At 48.6% G+C, this 20115-nt stretch overlaps 1 protein-coding gene across 2 annotated transcripts in view; it reads left to right on the forward strand.

Moving 5' to 3' along the window:
• Positions 1-754: 754 nt before the first annotated feature.
• REEP3 (receptor accessory protein 3) overlaps positions 755-20115 on the forward strand; it is a 92536-nt gene continuing 73175 nt past the window's right edge. The window contains exons 1-2 of one of the 2 annotated variants that reach the window (XM_019496690.2): positions 787-855; positions 18074-18178. In XM_019496690.2, the coding sequence (XP_019352235.1) occupies positions 18162-18178 (17 nt within the window). In that variant the 5' untranslated portion in view covers positions 787-855; positions 18074-18161. Of the gene's footprint in view, positions 856-18073; positions 18179-20115 lie in introns of both variants that reach the window. The other variant, XM_006266921.4, reaches the window with a different exon arrangement.

Consider the following 20115-nt stretch of genomic DNA (forward strand, 5'->3'; position numbering starts at 1 on the left):
CTTTAGCTTCTTTTCTACCTTGGAGAACTCTAACAGCAGAGTCTCCCAACGCCTGACGAAGGATGTTTGTGTCCAAAAGCTCGCTAAGAGCATTTTTCCCCAACTATTTAGTTGATCTAATAAAAGATATCACACCTACCTAAAGAACCTTGCCTGCTTCTGTCCTTAGACCAACACGGCTACAACCAACAACCCTACAATAATCCAGACTCCCCCTATGCCTGAAGAAGGGTGCTTGTGCCTGAAAGCTTGCACAGAACATGTTTTCCTACTATTTAGTTGTTCTAATAAGAGATCTCACATCTACCCAAAGAATCTTGCCTGACAATAATCCAAGTGACCCATCCCAGGCCCCCGCGTTGTTTCAGGTCAAGACTAAAGTGACTCCTGTACCAGGAGACGGGGAAGAAAGGAACCCCAAGGCTGCCGGCTCCAAGCCTGCAGGGGCTGTTTGTGTCCCCGGCGGCCAGTCCCCTTGGTTCTGCAACTCGAGCTGTTCCCTGAACAGGGACAGCGCGGAAGGACTCCCTCAGCCAGGCGCCATGTCCACTCCTTCGCCACAGGGCGAGAGGCCGGCCAGGCGGGGGGGGGGGTGGGGGTGCTGAGGGCTGTTCGGCCAGGTGCTGCGCAGCGAGGTTCTCCCCAACAGCTGTTCGCAAGCCCGACCTAGCGGACACGCACGAACAAAACCACCACTGTCCACCACCAAACTTGAGCGGGCCTTCTGCGCCTGCGCGGGCGGAAGCAGCCAATCAGTAGGGGGGGCGTGGTGTACGGTCACAAAGAGGCTGCGGTGGGGTGGGGTTCCTGGTGCGGCGGTGAGATGGTGTCGTGGGTCATCTCACGCGTTGTCGTGTAAGTGGGGGAGGGGCGTGTGGTGCTCGGGCTCGGAGCGGAGCCGTCGTAGGTTTCTCTGAGCTCGGCTGGGGTCGGCGGCTCCGCTCAGTTTCTGCTGTCGGGCGGGTGCCGCGCGCTGGGGCTGGACCGGACCTTTTTGGGCCTCAACCTGTGATTCCACGTGACCCGCTTGGTTCCTGCCTTTTGCTACGCGGCTCCATTCAAAAGAGCGGGTGCGTCCCGGAGCTGGGGCCGTGCGCAGCGGGCGGTGACTGTGCGGCTTGCGACAGCCCCTGGTCGGGGGTCTCTCCGTGGGCGCGGTCGCTACAAGGCGGAGAGCAGCGTCCCGGGCTCCGCCCGCACGAGTCGGAAGAAGGTCGGAGCCGTGGGTGCGGCTGTGCGGCCCTCCCAACGCTCGGGGTCCTGAGCCCCCGCCGACGCTTCAGTCCCCAATTGCGGAGCCCACTTGGGTTACTTGGCCTTCCTTCCTCTGACCCGCCCGTGTGCTGCAAGCCTGCTGAGGCTGGACCTGCAGGGCCCGGCGGGCAGCAGGGGATGGGTAGATACGGTGCTGTAGCACAAAGTTTGGCACTCGGGGCTAAGCCCTCAGTGGCAGCCCATCCTTGCCCAACGCACAGATGCAGGAGTGCACGTGGGGAGCTGCCCTCCCTTGTTCCTTTCCCCCCAGCCCCTGCCCCCCCCCCCCAGATGCTGTTCACAGCTCCCTGGTTGGGCAGCACCTGTTGGCACCCAAGGTGGTCTCCTTGTTGTCCCTCCCCCCTCCTCCCCCAGTGCCGCCGCCGCTATGGCACTGGAAGGGTGCATGTGTACAGCATGGAGCCTCTTTCATTCATGGCATGCATGGGTGGCACTGAATGGGCTCATCCCCTCCAGGGTGAGGCCTCTTCATATTTTCTCACATCCATGTTTCCTCTAATGGTTGTCCTGAGTGAAGTCCTTTCCCTTTCAGATGCTGGTCACGTTCCAATGCCAACAACTTGCAGTAGCAAATATTGAAGTTGTGGGCTTTGCTCTTAGGGAACCACGCTCCCCCCTACCTCATCAGGCGTGTTTCTCTGGTGTTGCTTTGTCCCTCTGTTAGGAGTTTAGAAGTTGTCCCTCCAATTTTTAAGCTTTATTTGCAGAGCATCAGGCTTTTCATTAGATGATCAAGCTGGAGAAGAAAAACCTTTAGCCACTTGCTTGCTTGGAGTGAAAGCTGTAGACAGAGGTTAGTCAATATTTTTCATTGCTGATGGCTAAGGAGCAGTCAGTACAAGCTTCTCTGTTTATCTGCAGTGGAAACATGTAAAAACCCTGATCTCTCTGTCCAAAGCATAGCTGCTGCTGGTGCTGCTGTCATCTGCTTCCACTTACTGCAGTTGTGACAAAAGGGTTTAGGCAGAAGCTTTAGTGTGAACCATTTAATGTTGGAATTACACCTGGGGCGAGGGTAAAAGATGAGTCAGCCATCTGTGGCAGCCTATTGTGGTATTAAAAATACAAAAGTAAAATTATTGTTGGAGCGTTTCAGTTTCTAATGATCATGTTCATATACAGAGCTGAGTGTACATTTACTCAAAATGACTGAGTAAATGTGGTAATTGGCACTTCTTATATGAATAAGTTTATAGGTATAAACTAATTCTTGCATCACTCTTATGAAACAAGCAACTACTTGTCCTGTTTTGCATATCCCTGTTTTAGGAGGAGACAGTAGAGACAGTAAAGTATTAGGGAGTGGAACTTAACTTATTCTCCAGTTACTGTATATAAATTGTAATAGTCTCATTTGTACTCTGAGTTATCCCAATTACACCAGACACATTGAGGGGAGAAGCTGTCAGAGCTGTTTGTTAGAAGTTTTGAAAATGATGGTAGTTAGTCCATTTCTGGGCTGCTAATATCACAGCTTTTGCAGCCTGGGAAGAGAGCTCCTGAAGTATGCAGCAGCCTTGACACTGGCTATATTAGAAGCTATGAAAAAGTGATGAGAGCTAGTTGAATTCGGGGCTAATGAGACCAAATAACTAACAGTACTGTGTACCTAATGAACCCTGTTTACCCTAAGTTGAGGTAAGAGCATGCTCTGAATGAGTACTGTGCCTTTTCCTCTTCTCTTTGGCTCCCCACTTCCTCCCCTAAGGTATACAGTATCCTATAGATAAAATATTGTGCTCCAGCTGCTTGACATCTTGTAACAGGGCTTGAACTGTTTTCAGTAGTTCAAGGAGTGAATGTCCCTGTTCCCGCTTCTCCCCTTCATCCTGTCATTTGATTTGAATACCCCTCCATGAAACCCCTTCGCTTAGCTGTATAAATGCTTCATTATGCCTGGTATCCATCTGTATAATATTGATCCCATTTTTATACCTCAGCCTATTGCAGTGATGCTGCACACTAAGATAAATGAAAATTCAAATATCGGTATTGGTCTGAATGTAATGATGCACAAATGTTAGTCTGAACTTTTCTGGTAATAGTTGTAAGCTAAGTCTACAGCAGAGATCTACTTGTTGTTTTATAATAGTCAGAGACTCTACCAATTGTATCCAGCCTTTTGAATCAAAATCTGTTTACTTCTGTAGATACTGCTTTCATATGTCTTCCTTCAGGGGTTTAAAAGGCTCTCTTATGGAAATAAAGAATCACCTTGTTTGTAGAATCTAACCAATTGTGCTTATAACTGTGGAGAACAATAGATTGTTAAAATGTAAATTCTCTCATAGAAAATGTGCCAGCTAGCTGTTAGTCACAGCCTGGTATGGATGATATCAGATTATTCTGTAGTAATATTTTTGACATTAACAAAGAAAAGAAGTGTCCTAGATAAAACAGAAATGCATCATATTTTTTTGCTTTTTAAAGCAGACTAACAGATTTTTTAATCTGTTTAAAATTGTTTTTTCTTATCCTGTTTTCTTTTTTTTTTTTTTTTTTTTTTTTTTTTTTTTTTTTAAGAGTTAAAATGTAGATCTTCTGTGTGTAGTGATTTTTTCCCCCCCCCCCTTCCAAAGCATAACTAGGAGGGGAGCAGGGGCAAATGGGACACCAGCCCCAGGTGATGACTTGGAGGGGGTGCCATGGTGGCCTCTTCCCCTCCAGACTGCTCCCACCCCCTGAGGCTTTGCTGCAAGAAGTACAGCTCTGTGCCCAGAGGTATTTCTATGATGGGAGAGGGAGTGACTGTTCATTGTCTTGTGGTTTTTAGATGTGTGACATGCAAAGCCCATCTCCTTTCTTGCCCACTAACACATGTAGTTGATAAGTGTACAATGCCTCTAATATCCAAAATGCTCAAGTTTATACTTAATCAAGTTCCCCTGTACTATATGTGGAGTTACAGGTGATGACTTGTAAGAGCCTGTTTTAGTTGCTTAACTTTTTTGTTCTCTTTCATCCACTGAAATGTAGAGCATTCTGGGGGGGGAAAAAAAAAGTTCCACCATTTCTGAAAATGAGGTGGGGGGGGGCAGTAGTCCTAATATAAAAATTGCAGTAACCTAAGTTTGTTTGTTTTTTGTTTGTTTGTTTGTTTGTTTGTTTTTATGTATAGGAACTCAGCATTTGTCAGGGGAGGGGTTAGTTTCGGGATACGTTGCACCCATGAAAATTCACCCACTTTTGCTCAGATAATAAGTCTCTGAAACCATTGTTTAAAGTTGTTTTTCCAGAAATAACCTTTGCAGATTATTCATTATACTGTCAAGGTTACAATGCCTATTTGTTAATGAAGGGGGGTGTCACAGAGCACCAAGGTGCCTGTTCCTTTAAGGACAGAGTCTTCCTAGAGAGAGACCTAGGAGCCAGGCAGAAACCCCACAAGTGCAGGTTGCTATGGCAGCAGGCTAATGAGGGGAATTAGCCTGCACCTGCACCCAGTCAGCTGATTGGAAGAAGGCAGGGCACTGGGTCCATATAAACCCTAGGGCTGAGGCTGGCAGGGGTTAGTTCCCTGGCAGCAGCCAGGGGATGAAGCTCCAGCAGAAAAGAACTGCCCAGAGATGCTGGGGCTGCCTGGTATGCTGCTTACAGGGCTAATGGGGCTCCTGGAGCCCACCAGGTACCCTGGGTTACAAGGTACTTAATGCTTGGGGGGGAAGTTTGACTCTTAAAGGGACAGAGCGCACCTTGCACTGTTCGTATTAAGTTATAACCTAGGAGCTTGTGTTATCCATTGTTATTTAAACCAGTGGACTGGGCTGAGACTATTGAGGAGGAGGAGGAGGAGGCCTTACTGGGGCACACTACAGTGTGGAGACCCCAGCACCAGTAGGCCCAGAGCCTGTGTGGGCTCAGAGACAGGGCTGCGGAGGACCCAGTGACGAAGGGAGGCCCAAGCTATATCAAGGCCTCAGAGGGACCACGTTTGAATACCATCTGCGAGGCATGTGGCATGGTAAAGGGGCAGTTTTGGAGCCACGCCTCTAGCCCATAAAGCTGAGGGTGTCCTGTGAGGCATCCATTTAGAGCAGGAACCAAAAAGGGGTCAAGGAACCCACAGTGTTCAGTGGGGTCCATCAGGACAGTGTCCAAACATAAACTCGAAGGCAGCCCCCCTTTTTTATGATAATTACTAGAAATATGTGGCAGGAAAGAAAAAGGTTGCCCATAGGGCAGGGTTGGCATGGTCACAGAGCCCCAGAGACACCACGGCCATCCCTAGGGGCCCCACACCCTGACAGGGATATAAATAAGGACCTACTTAAACTGCAGAAAGACAAAGGGTTTTGTGGCCTGCAGAGCTGATTATTTTTTTTTATGGGCATTTTGCAGCAGCCCCGCTCCTCAGCAGTGATTGGCGGAAAGGCCCGGGGGGGGGGGCGGTCGGTAGAAAGGATGACAAGTGGCTGCCAACTTGATTGCTGGTTGCTCTTTTTGCTGCTGCTCCCCTCGGTGCTGATTGGACGAGTTGCTGACAGGGAGAAGGAGGGACAAGGGGGCGCTTGTCATCTTGTCTGCCACCCTGCCAGCTGCCACCGCCTTCCCCTCCTGGTGGTGAGGAATGCTGGTTTCCACTGGGGAGCCAGCATTTTGTGTTAAAGTTTGTTCTTTTTGTTGATTTTTGCAGATGATTCCAGACTTTGCAGTTTCTGCAAAATCTTTGAAATGGCAAATTTAAGTAGGTCCATAGGTACAAGGTGTTGCTCAGTGGGCTTTAAAGTGTGCAGAATTAATGAGCCAGAGAAATGTTAATATTTTCTTCCAACTTTCCAGTTTCATGTGACTTTCCCTAAGTTAACCTAGAAAAATATTGTGTTTCATTCCTCCCAGAAGCCCACTGGCAAACATAGGGATGTAACATGCTCAGTGTTGGTGGCAAACCAGCTTTTGTGATAAATAAGCTGGAGGAATGTGTGCTAGATCAGCATTTCTCAACCCATGGGTCACATCCCAAAATTGGGTCGCAAGAATATGTGAAAGGGTTGCAAACAACCGGCTGGCAGAGTTCTAGCTAGGAAGGGGCTGCCTGGGGTCCCCCCTGTGCCTCACACCCTGGGGAGCTGGGGATGGGGGGGGCGTTGGGCTGAGAGTGAGGGTCACTGGGTTGGGACTGGACATCAATGTTTTTTCAAATGGATCCTGGTCCAAAAAAAGTTGAGAACAACTGTGCTAGACTGAACCACCACTAGGTAAATGTATTACTGTGAGCACCAAGTAACTTAGTCGTTTGATTGTTAGTCTGGCAGGAGGTGTCATATGAAGTTGCACTGGGGTTTGTTCTAGGTTCAGTGGTATTTAACTTTTTTTTTTTCAGTTGGGGATTTGGGTGTAGAAATAGAGTGAACTGATTTAAATTTCTAGATGACACTGTCACGGCGGGGTCCTCGCAGAGGGCTGTGATCTCCTTGAGGTCCCTCGCTCCATGTCAGGCCGGCCCAAGACACCCTCTAATTCTCGCCCGCCACGTCTTGTTGGGAGGCTGCCTTGTGTCTTCCCTGGGCACGGCTACTTGGGACCTCTGTCCCCGTGGTTCTTCCGGACCCCCTGGGGGTCTCCCGATATGGTGGGTGTTCCCCAGACACCCTAGCCTTATGGGCTATGTGTGGCTCTTACCAACCCCTAATACTACGCCCCAAGCCTCGCAGATGTAATAGGCGTACAGACCGGACAACGTCTGCTTCCCGGGCCTCCTCTCTAATGTGGCCCACTCTGGGCTCCCTCTCTCATGCCCAGCCTCTTGCTGGGACTCTCGTCTAGCCCACTCTGGGCCTCCCCTGCCGGTGTGGTTCCGCTTGGGGAACTCTCTAGCGGGCCTCCGGTCCTATGGGCCAACCGCATAGGCACCCTCTCTGACCCTGGCTCACCGCGCTGCTACTCCCTGTCTTCTCGGGGCAACCGCAGCGCCCTGCCTCAGTCTGAGGGGTGTTACCGCACTAGCCTGCGGCCGGGCTCGCTATGCCTGTCTCGGGCTCCTCAGTAATTGCCCCTCTCTCTAGGGCTCCTCAGTATGGCGCTCCCCCTCTTTGGGGCTCGCCGTGCCCGCACGGGGCTTCTCAGTCAGATCGCCCCTCTCCCTGGGGCTGGGGTCTATGTACCCCGCACGCAATCCGGGGTCTCAATACCGGTTGCGCCCGCGACCCACTGGCCGCGCTCCTCGCCGCCAGTCTCTCAAGCACGGGCGTGCGAGCTGCGCCTTCCCTGGCGCTATGACAATAATGCGCCCTCGTGGCGCTAGGGCACCCCACACTCTCTGGGGTCCCTGTGATTGAGGCCTCCTCCAACCCCTACAGCCTCACCCAAGCCTTCGGGTGTAATGAACAGAGCCAAACATAAACTAGAGCCTCCTGGCTATAACACAAACATAAAGCCCCCCTGGCTAAACCATAGTGCCCAATCCCCTCAGGGCTATCATGAGCTGTACTTGCCCGTCGGGCTTCTCCCCATATCTTGGCTGAGTGAGCTCCTGCCTCTCCGGCTGCTGGCAGAGAACTCCCAGCTTGGCCTCAGCTCTGAGCTTTATAAGGGCCAGGCCCTGTCTCCTACCGGCAGCTAGTTCCCCTTGGTTGCTCGGGCAACCCGCAGCTCTGCTCATTACCTGAGCAACCCTCAGCTGGGCTCCTTATGTCAGGCCAGGGCTTGCTCACTCACTCCCTGGCAGTTTCTCCTTTCTAGGAGCAGGGGCACCGAGGTGCCCTGCGACAGACACAACTAGGAATGAGAGTAAAATTCAACGAAGCCTAAAAGTAAGGTGCTATTCTGAAGGGAGAACAAAAAAGTCCAACAAATAACCAGCTTGATAGTATGCTGCTGGGAAGGATCTCAGCATGAGTCAGCAATGTGAAGTGACAGAGCCACTCTACTAGTTACTGGTTAGGCTACAGTACAGTACTGGATCTAGTTTTGGGCACCACGTTATAAAAAGGAGATGGAGAAACAAGAGGATCTGGAGGAGGGTGGCAAAAGGTGATGGAAGGGGATTGGGAAGGAAATAGTGAGGAATGGTTGAACAGAGGAGTTTAAGTTTAGTTTGTGGACAAGGAGATTTAACAGGGGACATGATAGCAGTTTAAATATTTGAAAGGCTTCCATAGAGAAGATGGAGAAACATTATCTTTTCTTGCCAGAAGTGGCAGGACACATGAATGGGTTTAAGCCAGGGGTGGGCAGAATACGGCCCACAGGCCACATTTGGCCCACCAATTGATTGCATTCATCCCATGGCTGCCCCTGTGGTTCTCTGCATGGGGCTAAGCCCTGCATGCTCCCACCTGGGGCAGCCTGAGCTTCGCTTGTGCCTGCCAACTACTCTGGCCCCATCCCTGGCCAGTATGCACAGCTTTCCGGCAGGGCTGCTCCAGCTGCTGCTTGGCCTTTTCTGCTTCCAGAGGCTCCTCTTTCTCCTGCCCTGCTGCGCTGTGAAGAGGCAAGAAAAGCCCCTCTTAAATCCCCAGCCCCCGAGAGAAACAAGTCGCCTGACTTGCCGGAGTTGGCAACAGCAAGAGACTGGAAGCTGCTGTTGGAGCCCTGCTTTATTAGCAGCTGTTCAATCTGGATTGGACCTCCCTGCAGCTGCACTGGTATTTCTGGTCCACTACTAAGACCGGATGGTGGGCAGGAAGGACTCTGGAGGAAAGCCCCAATGCTGGAGCATCAGGACGCCAGAACAGAGATGGGAGAAAGGGCTGATTCTTAGTCCAGGAGCTCCAATAGCCTGGGATACTGATGCCAAGCTGGCAGCAGCAAGGAAGGCAAGGAGAGCCAACTGGAAGCTGCACTGGGCGATGAAGTGACCGTGAGAAAGTCAGCAGCACTTTGAACAAGGTTTTTCATTTGTGTTTCCTTTCATGTCCACTTTTAATGGGGCAGCCTATTAGGCTGAGTCTCTGCTACCTGGAAAAGGGAGAGGGAGAAGCCAGCACCTGGCTGGAGCTGTAGAGAAGCTGGGACAAAAACTGTGCTCCCTTCTTTGGGAGAAGTATTGTAAAAGTCTGTGTGTGTCTGTCACGCTTTATTCGCACTCTGACTGGCTGAAGGAAACAGCCAGTTGGTGTGCTCCAAGCATGGGAGAGCACTGCCATGATTCCAAAGCCGCGCTGGGGGATAGGGGGTGGGGGATTCCAAAGCTGACAGGGTGCGGGAGCTGGCCTCGGTTCCCCCACCCCATTCCCTGCAAGAGGCAGGACAGCAGCAGCATGGGGCGTTGGGTGCCGGCATTCCATCCCCGCCCCCCCCCCCCCCCCCCCCCCCCCGGGTCATTCTTGACGGACAGTTGGCTAGTAATTAATGGGCCAGGAAAAGGCCCATCCCTCGGTGGGAACAGACCTCCATTTAGGAGGCGCTGGGGAACCAATGCCAAAGTGTCTAGGATCAAGGTAATCGCCCAAGCTTGAAGGCAAAATTGGTCGGGGTTTTTTCTATGTTCTCTTTCACTTACTTTATTCGGTAGGGCTGGGCTTTGGGGAAGAGCCTGCCCCCCCTCAGGAACACAGTGTTCTGTAGTGGGAGGCTGCAACCAGAGGTCATAATTGCCTTAGGGCAGGGATGGGCAATTATTTTGTGTGGAGGGCTGCTTACTGAGTTTTGGCAGACCATTGAGGGCCGCATGACAGGCAGCCCAGGGCAGATTAATATTAATTTTCTAAATTTTTTTTTAGGGGACTTGCAGGCTGGATAGAATAGCTTGGTGGGCCACATCTGGCCCATGGGCTGCATTTTGCCTTCCCCTGCCCTAGCGGCTGAGAGACTTGCCTGAGTTCCAGTTTCCTGCTTTGTTGTGTTCTTCATGTCTCTTCTACTTAATGAGCCTCAACACAGTAACCATTGGGGCCAACATAGCTGTCATGTCCTGGAGTCAGGCCCAAGGCCACTGCAGGCCTACAGGTTGAAGAAAAGAAAGAAAATGCCCATTGAGAACCAAGGGAAGACATTAACAACTGGGTGGTATTTGAATGGGGTATAAGCCCAAAAGAAGAACTGGGCCCCCAACGGATAGGAGCAAACCACCTCCTGACAAGCAAACCTTCAACATCAAGATGTGGCAGGCAAGAATAGGCAGGATCTTTGCTGAGTATCTGAACTGGGTTAATCCTCTTCCTCATGGTCCAGTCCAGCCTGGCTCAGGGCCACTGAGGCCTGCAGCCCTATCCTGTACTGTGCCAACGTGGTGCTCTGGCCAGCTGGTAGTATGGAGAAGCAGAAGCACCTGTGGGGATGTGTGCCAGACTCCATACACCCAGCCAGGCAGGGGTAAAGCTGCAGCCATGCAGCTCCTGCCCCAGTGTATAGGGATCCAGATCCCAGCTGCTTTGTACCTACTCTGCCCAGTCAGTACAATGAGCAGCTACCTGTGGGCAGCTGAGTGGGTGAAAGGCAGCTGGAGCGGCACAGCAGGGGCAGGAAGAGGAGTTGCTGGAGGTAGCAGGAGCCAAGCACAGAAGCAGCCCTGCCAGGAAGCTGTGTGCGCTGACTGGGGCTGGGCCCATTGGCGAGCTCGCGTGAGTGTGGGTAGGATTGTGGTGTGGGCTGCTCTGGGTAGGAGCGGGTGGGGTTTGGCCCCATGCAGAGTGCTGTGGGGGCAACTGCGGGCTGGATGGGTGTCTAGGGGGAGTAGGGAGGGGATGGTAGACTGCACCTGCACTTGTACTGCCCTGTCTGGGCAAGCTCTGCACATGCCCCTCCCCACTTCTGTTCATCCTTGCTGACTCGCAGCATCAAGGGTGTTGGGAGCTCCCACCCCACACACACACACTGCCCCCCCCACCCCACCCTACCTACACATATGCACCGCTTCTCCTCCCCCCCCCCCCCCCCAAACTCTCCCCACAATATACAAGAGTAAGACTTTATTTTATGCTGGTATGCGCTCATCTCTATAACACTTCTCAAATTAAATTGGGACAAAAATACTTCTTAAGATAAAATTAAAGTATGTTATAGCAGATGTTTGGGGTTTTTTGGTATTTTTTGTTTTTTGTTTAAAGTGTATGCTTTGTTTTTTATCTGTAATTTGTTAATGATATCTTCTAAAAGATTTTATGTGCACGGCCCTTGACAGCTTGCCAAAACTCATTCAAGCTGCTGGGCCACTTAATAATTCCCCACCTCTGGTTTAGGCTTTAGTAAAGTAGATAGCCTTTTTCTGAAAGAGAACCTAGCTTTTTACTTTAAGAACAGTGGGGGAAAAACTGCCTAGGAGATTCCACGCTTTTTATTCCTTGGAGATTTTCAAGAGGCTGTATAGACATCTGTCTAGGATGACCTAGGAGTTAAGAGGTTTGGCCAAATGACACTCATTGCCTTCCAACCCTGTAGTTCTCTGAAACACTGCCTAGAGGCACATTGTGGGGGTGGACACTCCAAGATAATGATCTTGGCATATATTTCGTATTACGAAATATGCTTAAGCGTACATCTGTGTCTCCCTTGTGTCAATGGGAGGAATATGGAGAGCTATGTAACTTGGCATGAGGGAGTTCCTAGTACAAAACAGTACTAACGCTCATTCCGCAGTCCAATATTTACTCAGCTAGAAAGCACAGTTCTATAGCTTGAGGAGGGTAACTTATTCTTCTTGGTTCTTATCTTGTGTTGAATGAATTACCACCATATTTGTACAAATACATTTGAGTAACTTAAATGTCCCTAACTAAATCTGATATTCAAAGAAAAAAATAAAAATGCTGTGGGTTTGTCTTCAGGAGAGATTTTAATCCTTGATGAACAATTACATAAACTTGGCTCTGGCATGTTTCATGTTTTAAAGCAGTTTCCTTTTTAAAACAAGCTTTTTTACATTTTTGTTTAGAAAGTTAATTGGGTATATCTGGGCATGTACTCTTAATATGACATGATAAACTCTGGAACGGTTCAAGCCAGGGTAAACTGCTCCCAGGTGCAGTGTCTACAGATGGGTCTAGGACAAGCAGCAATTTGAGCCAGGGCAGAGCAGGCCTCCGACTGGCTGGCTTGACCGGACACAGTTTATGCCCCTGGTCAGCATCTACGCTTGCGTTTCAGTTCAGTGAAGTGCTCTGTCATAAGGTAGTTCTGTTCTTGGTAGTACTAGTGTATGGTGGAGTTAATTAGTTTACTGTGTCCTAATACAGGTACACATGTAGACAGTGATGCTTTACTGCAGAGCTAATTAGTTTACTCTGCAACGGTGTGTACATGTAGATGCACCCACTGACATTTGAATGAAATAATTTTAAAACATATTTTAGAAGGGGAGAAAAGAAGGTTAACATGGATGAATACAAATGGCTTGCCAGCCTTGTGTCCAGTCTTAGTCAGGTGTTTTAATCTGGGTTCCAGCAATCCATTTAGTGGGAATTCCTGGAAGAAAACCTTGATATTTATTTTGCATGAAGGCATAGGTGTCAATGCAATACAATCCTAAAGGAATGCAAGAGATTTTATGACTTTGTCACTGAGGTGTTTGAAATATAACTAGGAGAGGTGATGCAGCCTGGCTGATTTAATGAATGGAACCTTTGGGGAAAATATTTCCCCAAGTGTGCCTTTAGTCATTCAGAACAACCAAATACAACCAATGGCCGGATAGAATGGGCTGGCGGGCTGTGTTTTGCCCACCCCTGCCCTAACCTTTGCCACCAGAACAACCAAATACCTAGACAGTACTAATTCAACTAGAATTGCTTTCATAGTTATTAGGGACTGGAAGGGACCTTACAGATCATCGGGTCCAGCCCCCCTGCTTTTGTGCCAGGCCCAAAACCACACTTTGGAAGTCTCCCTGGGGTGCCTGCATTCAGCCATCCCCCTTCTTGGAGCACACCCACAAACCTGGGGTTGTCCTGTAGGGCCAAGCCAACTCTCAGGATCTCAAAATTGTGGTTTTAGGCGGGAAGGTGTGACACACAATACGCACACACAACATATACACACACAAAAATCAATTGGGCACGCGTGCGTGCACACACAACGCACATCCAAGATTACCAGTTTAAGCACATGCACACGTATCACCAATTCAAGTGAGTTCCTAACTTGGGTGGTGTCGTATGTGTATGCTTGGGGTACTTGGGATACCTAGGGTGCTTGGTGACTATGGGAGGGAGCCGAGGGTCAAGGAGTTCTGTAAGGAGTGTGGAAAGAGGGAGATGGATGGGGGTTAAGAAGTGAGAGGAAAAAATAAGAGAGTGAAAGTTCATAGTAGCTAGGGTCAGGAGGGACCTGAACAGATCATCTAGCCTGACCCCCTGCCACAGGCAGGAATGAATGCTGGGTTCGCAAGACCCCAGACAGGTGATCATCCAACCTCCTCTTGAATTTGCCGAAGGTAGGGGCAAGGACCACTTCCCTGGGAAGTTGGTTCCAGATTTTGGCCACCCTAACTATAAAATATTGCCTTCTGATCTTTAACGTAAACCTATTCTCCATCAGCTTATTACCATTGTTCCTTGTCATCCCAGGTGCTGCTGGGGAGAAAAGGGCTCTGCCTATTTGCTGTTGATTTCCCCCCGATGAGCTTGTAGGCAGCCACCAGGTGGTCCCCCCCCGCCTCCTCTTGCTGAGGCTGAACAGGTTCAGGTCCTTCACTCTCTCCTCATAGGGCCTGTCCTGCTGCCTTCTCACCAAGTGGGTGGCCCTTCTCTGAACCCTCTCCAGGCTGGCCACATCCCTTTTGAAGTGCGGTGCCCAGTACTGGACGCAGTACTCTAACTGCGGCCTGACCAAAGTTGCATAGAGGGGGAGCATCACTTCTCTGGACCGGAGCTGGGATTAGAACCAGCAGACTGGAAGGGGGGCTGGGGTTACTTGAGGTCAGGTGACCCCTGGGGTTACTTGGGAGGCAAGTCTAGGGTTTGGTGAGTGGATAGCTGGGAGGCACAGAGAGGGAGCCCAGATAACAAGACATATGGACATGGGAAGAAGATCACAGTGTTGTTCAGAGGGGGTCTCTGGGTGGGTAGGTGATGGAGTATAGTGCTGATTCAAATGGAGTGGGTGTCCCACTGGGTCGGTCTTCACTACCCCTTTTTATAAGGGCAGATCTTCTATGACCCTAGTGGCAGGGGCATGTCCAGGCAAAGGTCAGCCCTGATGCACTGAACCTGTTCACTCCAGGCAAGGATGTGCAGTTCCAGGTGTCTGTGTTGTAATAGTGGGTTGGCTGATTTCTGTATGGTCTTTGTCTTTCAAATGCTGGATTTCTGTTCTGTTCCTGGGTGAGTCAATGGAGGGCAATGGTCCGGTCGTTTTGTTGATGGTCCAGTCATTGAGTTGATTATTCAGTAGAGGCCTGCTACCGTTGTATCTCAAGCACCCTCATTCGTCCCCATTCATTCAGGAACCGACTTACATGAGTCATAGGTTACACCCAGGCAGAGGACACAAGATGGAGGCTTGACATACAAAATTAAACTTGACATAACTTGACATTACTTATTCTAATGTACACATATAGGCCTAAATCATATAGTATCAATAGAAAAAACAGTAAAAATAAAACCGCAATCGCACAGTAAAAACCAATATAAATGTAACTATACAATATAAAACAGCGGATATCCATAACAGGGCACTTACTTACAAAGGAGAGAAAAAACAAAACAAAAACCCAACAACTTGATACCAAAATAAAATGCTAAAGCTTATCCTGTGTCTTATGCTTACTCTGTCTTAGCTGACTCATACTTATCTATAGAGAAAGAGGGAGAGAAAAAGTCAGAGATAGTTGGGGAAGGGAGGGAATGCATTTTAAAATTAAAAAAAAAAAAATTGGGGGGTTTTGCCACAGGGTAACACTGCCACTACCTGGGCACTGGTTTCTGTTAGGACTCTGTGCATCCTGGGGTATGCAGACCTTGCAAGTCTTAGGGGTGCTTTGCCCCCTAGTAATATCTTTGGGTGCTTTTTATAGCCTGAAGCTCCCTAGGATAACTTCAAGTAGAACTGAGTCAGTTAATAAACAGCTGAGCTCTGCTGGGTGTGAAATGCATCTCTGACCCCTCCCACCTCAGGCATTCACAGCTAAGCATGCTGCAATCCCAAACCCTTTGAACAATAAAGGGGAAGAGGAGAGTGGGGGGTGGGGGAGGAGGTAGGCAATGGAATTTATGATGAAAGCACCTTGAGCAAGTTCTAATAAATTGAGCCTATCAAATATGGGCTCGGTGGCCCTTTTAATATGCGACTAAGTTACTTAGTTCTAAGCTACTAGCCGATTTTTAGGCATACTCACTAATTCGTCCCAAGAGAGCCTCTCCAGAGGTCCGTGCTTGTGTGTCCCAAAATGACTGCCAGAGGAAGAGGCAGCTGTCATCACCTCAGGCATTTTTACAGCCTGGTTGCCTAGGTGACCAGGTTGATTGAAACTAGGCAGAGTGAGAATGGGTGGGGGGGCTGGAATGTCTCCTTTCAGGGAGGGGGGCGTGTGGATTTTTTTCACACTTAGTAACTATGGAATAATTTGTTCAGGCATGAGCATAGACACATGAGTGTGATTAACTAACAGTGGATAACTTCTGGACTTGGCATTTGTACTAAAGACTTCAGAAAACAGTGCAAGCCCTGTTGTATTTTACAAGTGAATAGAACGGGATGCAAATGTAAGGGACTCCAAGATGGCAAACCTTTGTCTGAAGCTAAGCATTCTGTTATGTCCTGTTGCTTTGTTTCTCCTTGATAACAGGACCGTTAAAGTGGACTGATTGACCACAATATGAACATGAGCCATCAGTGCGATGTGGTGGCCAGCAGGGCAAACAAAATGCTGGCATGCATGAACTGATGCATCTCGTGTAAAACTAAGGATGTGATACTCCTGCTGTACTCATCACTGGTGAGACTGCAGTTGGGAGTACTGCATCCAGTTCTGGGTGCTGCACTTCAATAAGTATATGGAAAAACTTGAGATGGTCCAGAGAAGAGCCACTCCGTATGATCAGCTGCAAAAAGATGCATGTGAAAATAATTATAGTTGGATCCTGTTGCTACTATTAGTATGGCAAAAATTGTTCAATAACATGTCAAGTAAGTGCTACTGTAGGCTTTTTTTATCCACTCCTTAATCTTATGTTCACTTTCCATAGGTATATTAGTACTCCAGTTATGCATATCTGATATGTTCATACTTCACTTGAACCCATTGCCTGTCTCAATTTGTAGTTTATTGTTCCCATTATAACAAACTTGAGTTATCTTCATGTTGTTTAAAGGCATCCCTTAGGGCAGTGGTTCCCAAACTGTGGGTCATGACCCCAAAAGGGGTTGCAGCATCAGTGGATGGGGTGCAGCATAGCGCGCGCTCTCCCACACCGGGTCCCACCCACTAGGTGGCAGAGGCCTGGGTGAAGGGCAGCAGGGTGGGGAGCCCCAAACCTGCAGAGGGCAGCCCACATCCTTTCCATGCCCCCCAATCCCCCAACATGGGTTCTCCTTTGGCTCTGCTGCCCAGTGAGAACATGGGGGCCATGCTCTGGCCTCAGCAGCTGCTGTTTCCTGCAGGCAGCAGCTGGGCCTTGGGCACTGCTGGGATGGGGAGCATCTGGGGGCTGCAGGCCCTGGCCTTGGGGCACCTGGGGAGGGTTGGAGGCTATGGATTGGGAGTGAGGGGCACTAGCAGGGCCAGGGGGCTATGGGTTGGGAGTGAGAGGCACCTGGGGTGGTTGGGAGGCTGTGAGTTGGGAGTGAGGGACCATACTGAGGAAATGGGGTCATAAATGAAGTTATGCTGAGGGGAAGCACTGCCTTGGGGCATATTAGTCCTGTGGCCTGCTTTATGACTTAATTGTACTCGGACAATGGCACCAGAAAGAGCGAGGGAGAAACAGCTGACAAAGGGCTTGAAAATAAAAGGAGCTAGCTAGTCTTGGGTCTGCTTGCTTCCCCCCTTTATCGAGATGTAATAGCAGGCCACAAACTGACTGTGGGAAGCTTTAAAAATGAAAGAAGGTAGTCAGTTTCTGGGCTTCCAAGACCCCAGTAGTGCTTGATGAGAGTATTGTATACATTTAAGTTGAGATAAAGGCATCCTCCAGGTAAGGCTGTCAGAAATGGTTGTTAGATTTGGTCTGCCTTGTGAATGGACTGGATTGGGACTGGTAACCTTTAACAAGCCACCGCCCAGAACAACTCAACTCTGGTCCAACACAGGCTATCTGGTTTCAGCAGTACATCAGTGCCAGGGGGCTTTGCATGTGCTGTGGCCAGGCAGCTGGGAGCTGCACCTGCACTGCTGCTGCTTCTCCCAAGCTCCCAGTCCCCAGCTTTGGCATCCAGTGGGGGGCTGCTCCAGGACCAGGTATCTGAAAACTGTGTACATGCTGCTGCCACTTCTTCCCTCTATCTTCTTCCTCCGCGCAGGCCGGATTACTTTGAGTGCAAGGTTGTGGAAGTTGCTTATTCTTTACATGTACTCTCATCTCAGTTTAAAAGAATAAATTATGAAAGTAATTTTCTTCTTTTGTTTTTTGATATTATACAGTACATTCCTGTCATTTGATGTTATATAGTACATTCCTGTCATTTTTCTTATTTGTTCCCACAAGTGAATTAAGTATGCTGTACTTTTTTTTAAATTTTATTTTTTATTATTAAGAACATGTGTGAAAACTAGATCCATTTTGTAATTGCTGTATTCCTGATTAACTTCTAACGTACAGTAGTACTGTCTGATACCACAGATGGTAGCCATGATGTCATAAATAGTTACGGTTTTCAGCAGTGAATAATCCATAGGAATAGAAGAACTCAGAATAAACCAGTGATCCGGTAGTTGGTAATATGGCTTTGTTTTTGTTTGTGAGATGATTTTTTTTCCCTTCAGGTAGATGGAGAAGTACCGCAAACGATAAAAACAGGACATAAATAATTTCTGAAGGGGTTTGATTAAAATTGTCAGCAACTCAGGAAATATGTGCTTCAGACTGAGGTAAGAACTAGAATATTTGGATGAGGTTTCAGATTGTTCTTACTGGACAAGTAATGTTGTTCTCTGTCTAATGAAGTATGTTTTGGAAAACTAGTAATGTTCTTTATATTATCTGGAAATGGCTTTGGGCATTGAAACAGGATGCAGTCAATTTTGACTTTTTCAAAGGGATAATTATGAGATGGTAAAATAATTGATTAGGAACACAAAATAATCATGACTAGACACTTGTTAGTATGTAAGCAGGAAGTCGGAGAGAGACAGTGCTTTGTTGGAGGTAGGAAGTCAAACTTTAATACAAATGAACTAGTTAATAAGTAGTTGGCATGTAGATGAGTGAGTCTTAATTTAGACATTATTATGGTATACTTTATTAATTTTATTTCCTTATAATGTCAGAACTGTTGAGTTAGATTTTTGCTTGGTGCTCAGTTAGGTTGTGTATGTGTTTTGAGTAGCATGTCTCTTGAATTCTACTTTCCTTAAAGCAGTCAGAATTTTGGCTTGTACTTGTTCAAATAAAGTCAGGAAATGCAGATTACATTTCCCCTCTCTCTTTTTTTTTTTTTTTTTTTTTTTTAGGCTCTTCTATGTTCCTACTTGTATCTTGACTCTTTAGACTAACTGTAGGGTCCTCTTTTTGTGAGCTTCAGTGAGTTCAGCATTTTTGAGCTACAGGCATGTCGCATCTTATACAGGGGTTAGGTTCTGAGGTCAGTGTGTAAGGCGAAAATTGTGTATAGTCAAATCGCCAGCGATTTGGCTAGCTGTGATTGCCTCTGCCTCCAAAATCTCTCACCGCTGCTGCGGAGCTGTGCTTGGAGCTGTGCGGCCGGCAGTAGCGGTGCAGCACGGGGTGGTGGGGGGGATGGCTGCATGCTGTCGGGCCACCACCATGCTGCCAAAACCTCCCGCCACCGCCGCAAACTCAAGCCCCACCCGCCCTCCCATCCCGTGTATAATTGAATTCGCACAAGTTTAAATGCATGTATGACGCGACTATACTGTATTCATATTTTGAAAATGGTTATTTGAAGAATTGGGGGAAGTATTTTAGTACCCAAAGCTGCATATATAGTCTGGATGCAGTATGTAAATATGAGTTCTCAGTTGGTTGAAACCCTGTACTTGGAGTTACCTTTCCAGTTTGGACAGATCACGTTGGGGTCTGCAGAGTTCTCTCCTGAGTGTGGTACTAGAGTTTCATGTTTAATGCGGATGTCGAAATAAAGAATACACTTGCAGTTTGATCCAGTGTAGTATCTTCTGCAAGCTTTGTAAACACTTTGACAGGACAGAACCAGATTCAGAAATGATCCTGAAAGATTGTAAAGGGTGAGAAATAAACAAGATGACACACAATGAAGACCAGTACAAAGTGCTACACTTAGGAATGAGAAATCAAATACAAAATGGATAGTTGGCCAAACAGCAGAAAAGCCTGTAGGGCTTTTGCTGGATCACACTGAACAAGGCAAATCTCATTCCAAGTAGTAATACAAGTATAATTCTCTATGTGGTGAGGCCTCATCTGGAGTACTATCTCAGGTTTTGGGCAGTAGTGCTAAACATCTTGGTCCTGCAGGCCAGATGAATGAAGTAGAGCTGGTCTGTGGGCCAGATTGAGCCCTGGAACCTGGCACAACCTCTTCCTATCCCTGAGTGCTGGGAGGGGGAACTGGAGTCCAGCCTCATCATGAAAGAATATCTGCGTGGGCCCAGCACCACTCTTCTGCCAGGATTGGTCCCTGTGGGCCTGGCACTACCCCTTCCCCCTTCCTTACACTGGGTTTGGGTCCCAGGGGTCTGGTACTGTCCCCTCATGGCTCCCTGCATGCCAGGATTGGGCTCTGGGCCTGATGCTGCCCCCCACCTGGCCCTGTGTACTGGTCTTGGGTGCCTGATCCAGCACGCAGGGCCTGGGGCTCCCCACAAGT

This window comes from Alligator mississippiensis, chromosome 6 (assembly GCF_030867095.1).
Source record: "Alligator mississippiensis isolate rAllMis1 chromosome 6, rAllMis1, whole genome shotgun sequence".
In the NCBI taxonomy this organism is placed as follows: Eukaryota; Metazoa; Chordata; order Crocodylia; family Alligatoridae; genus Alligator; species Alligator mississippiensis.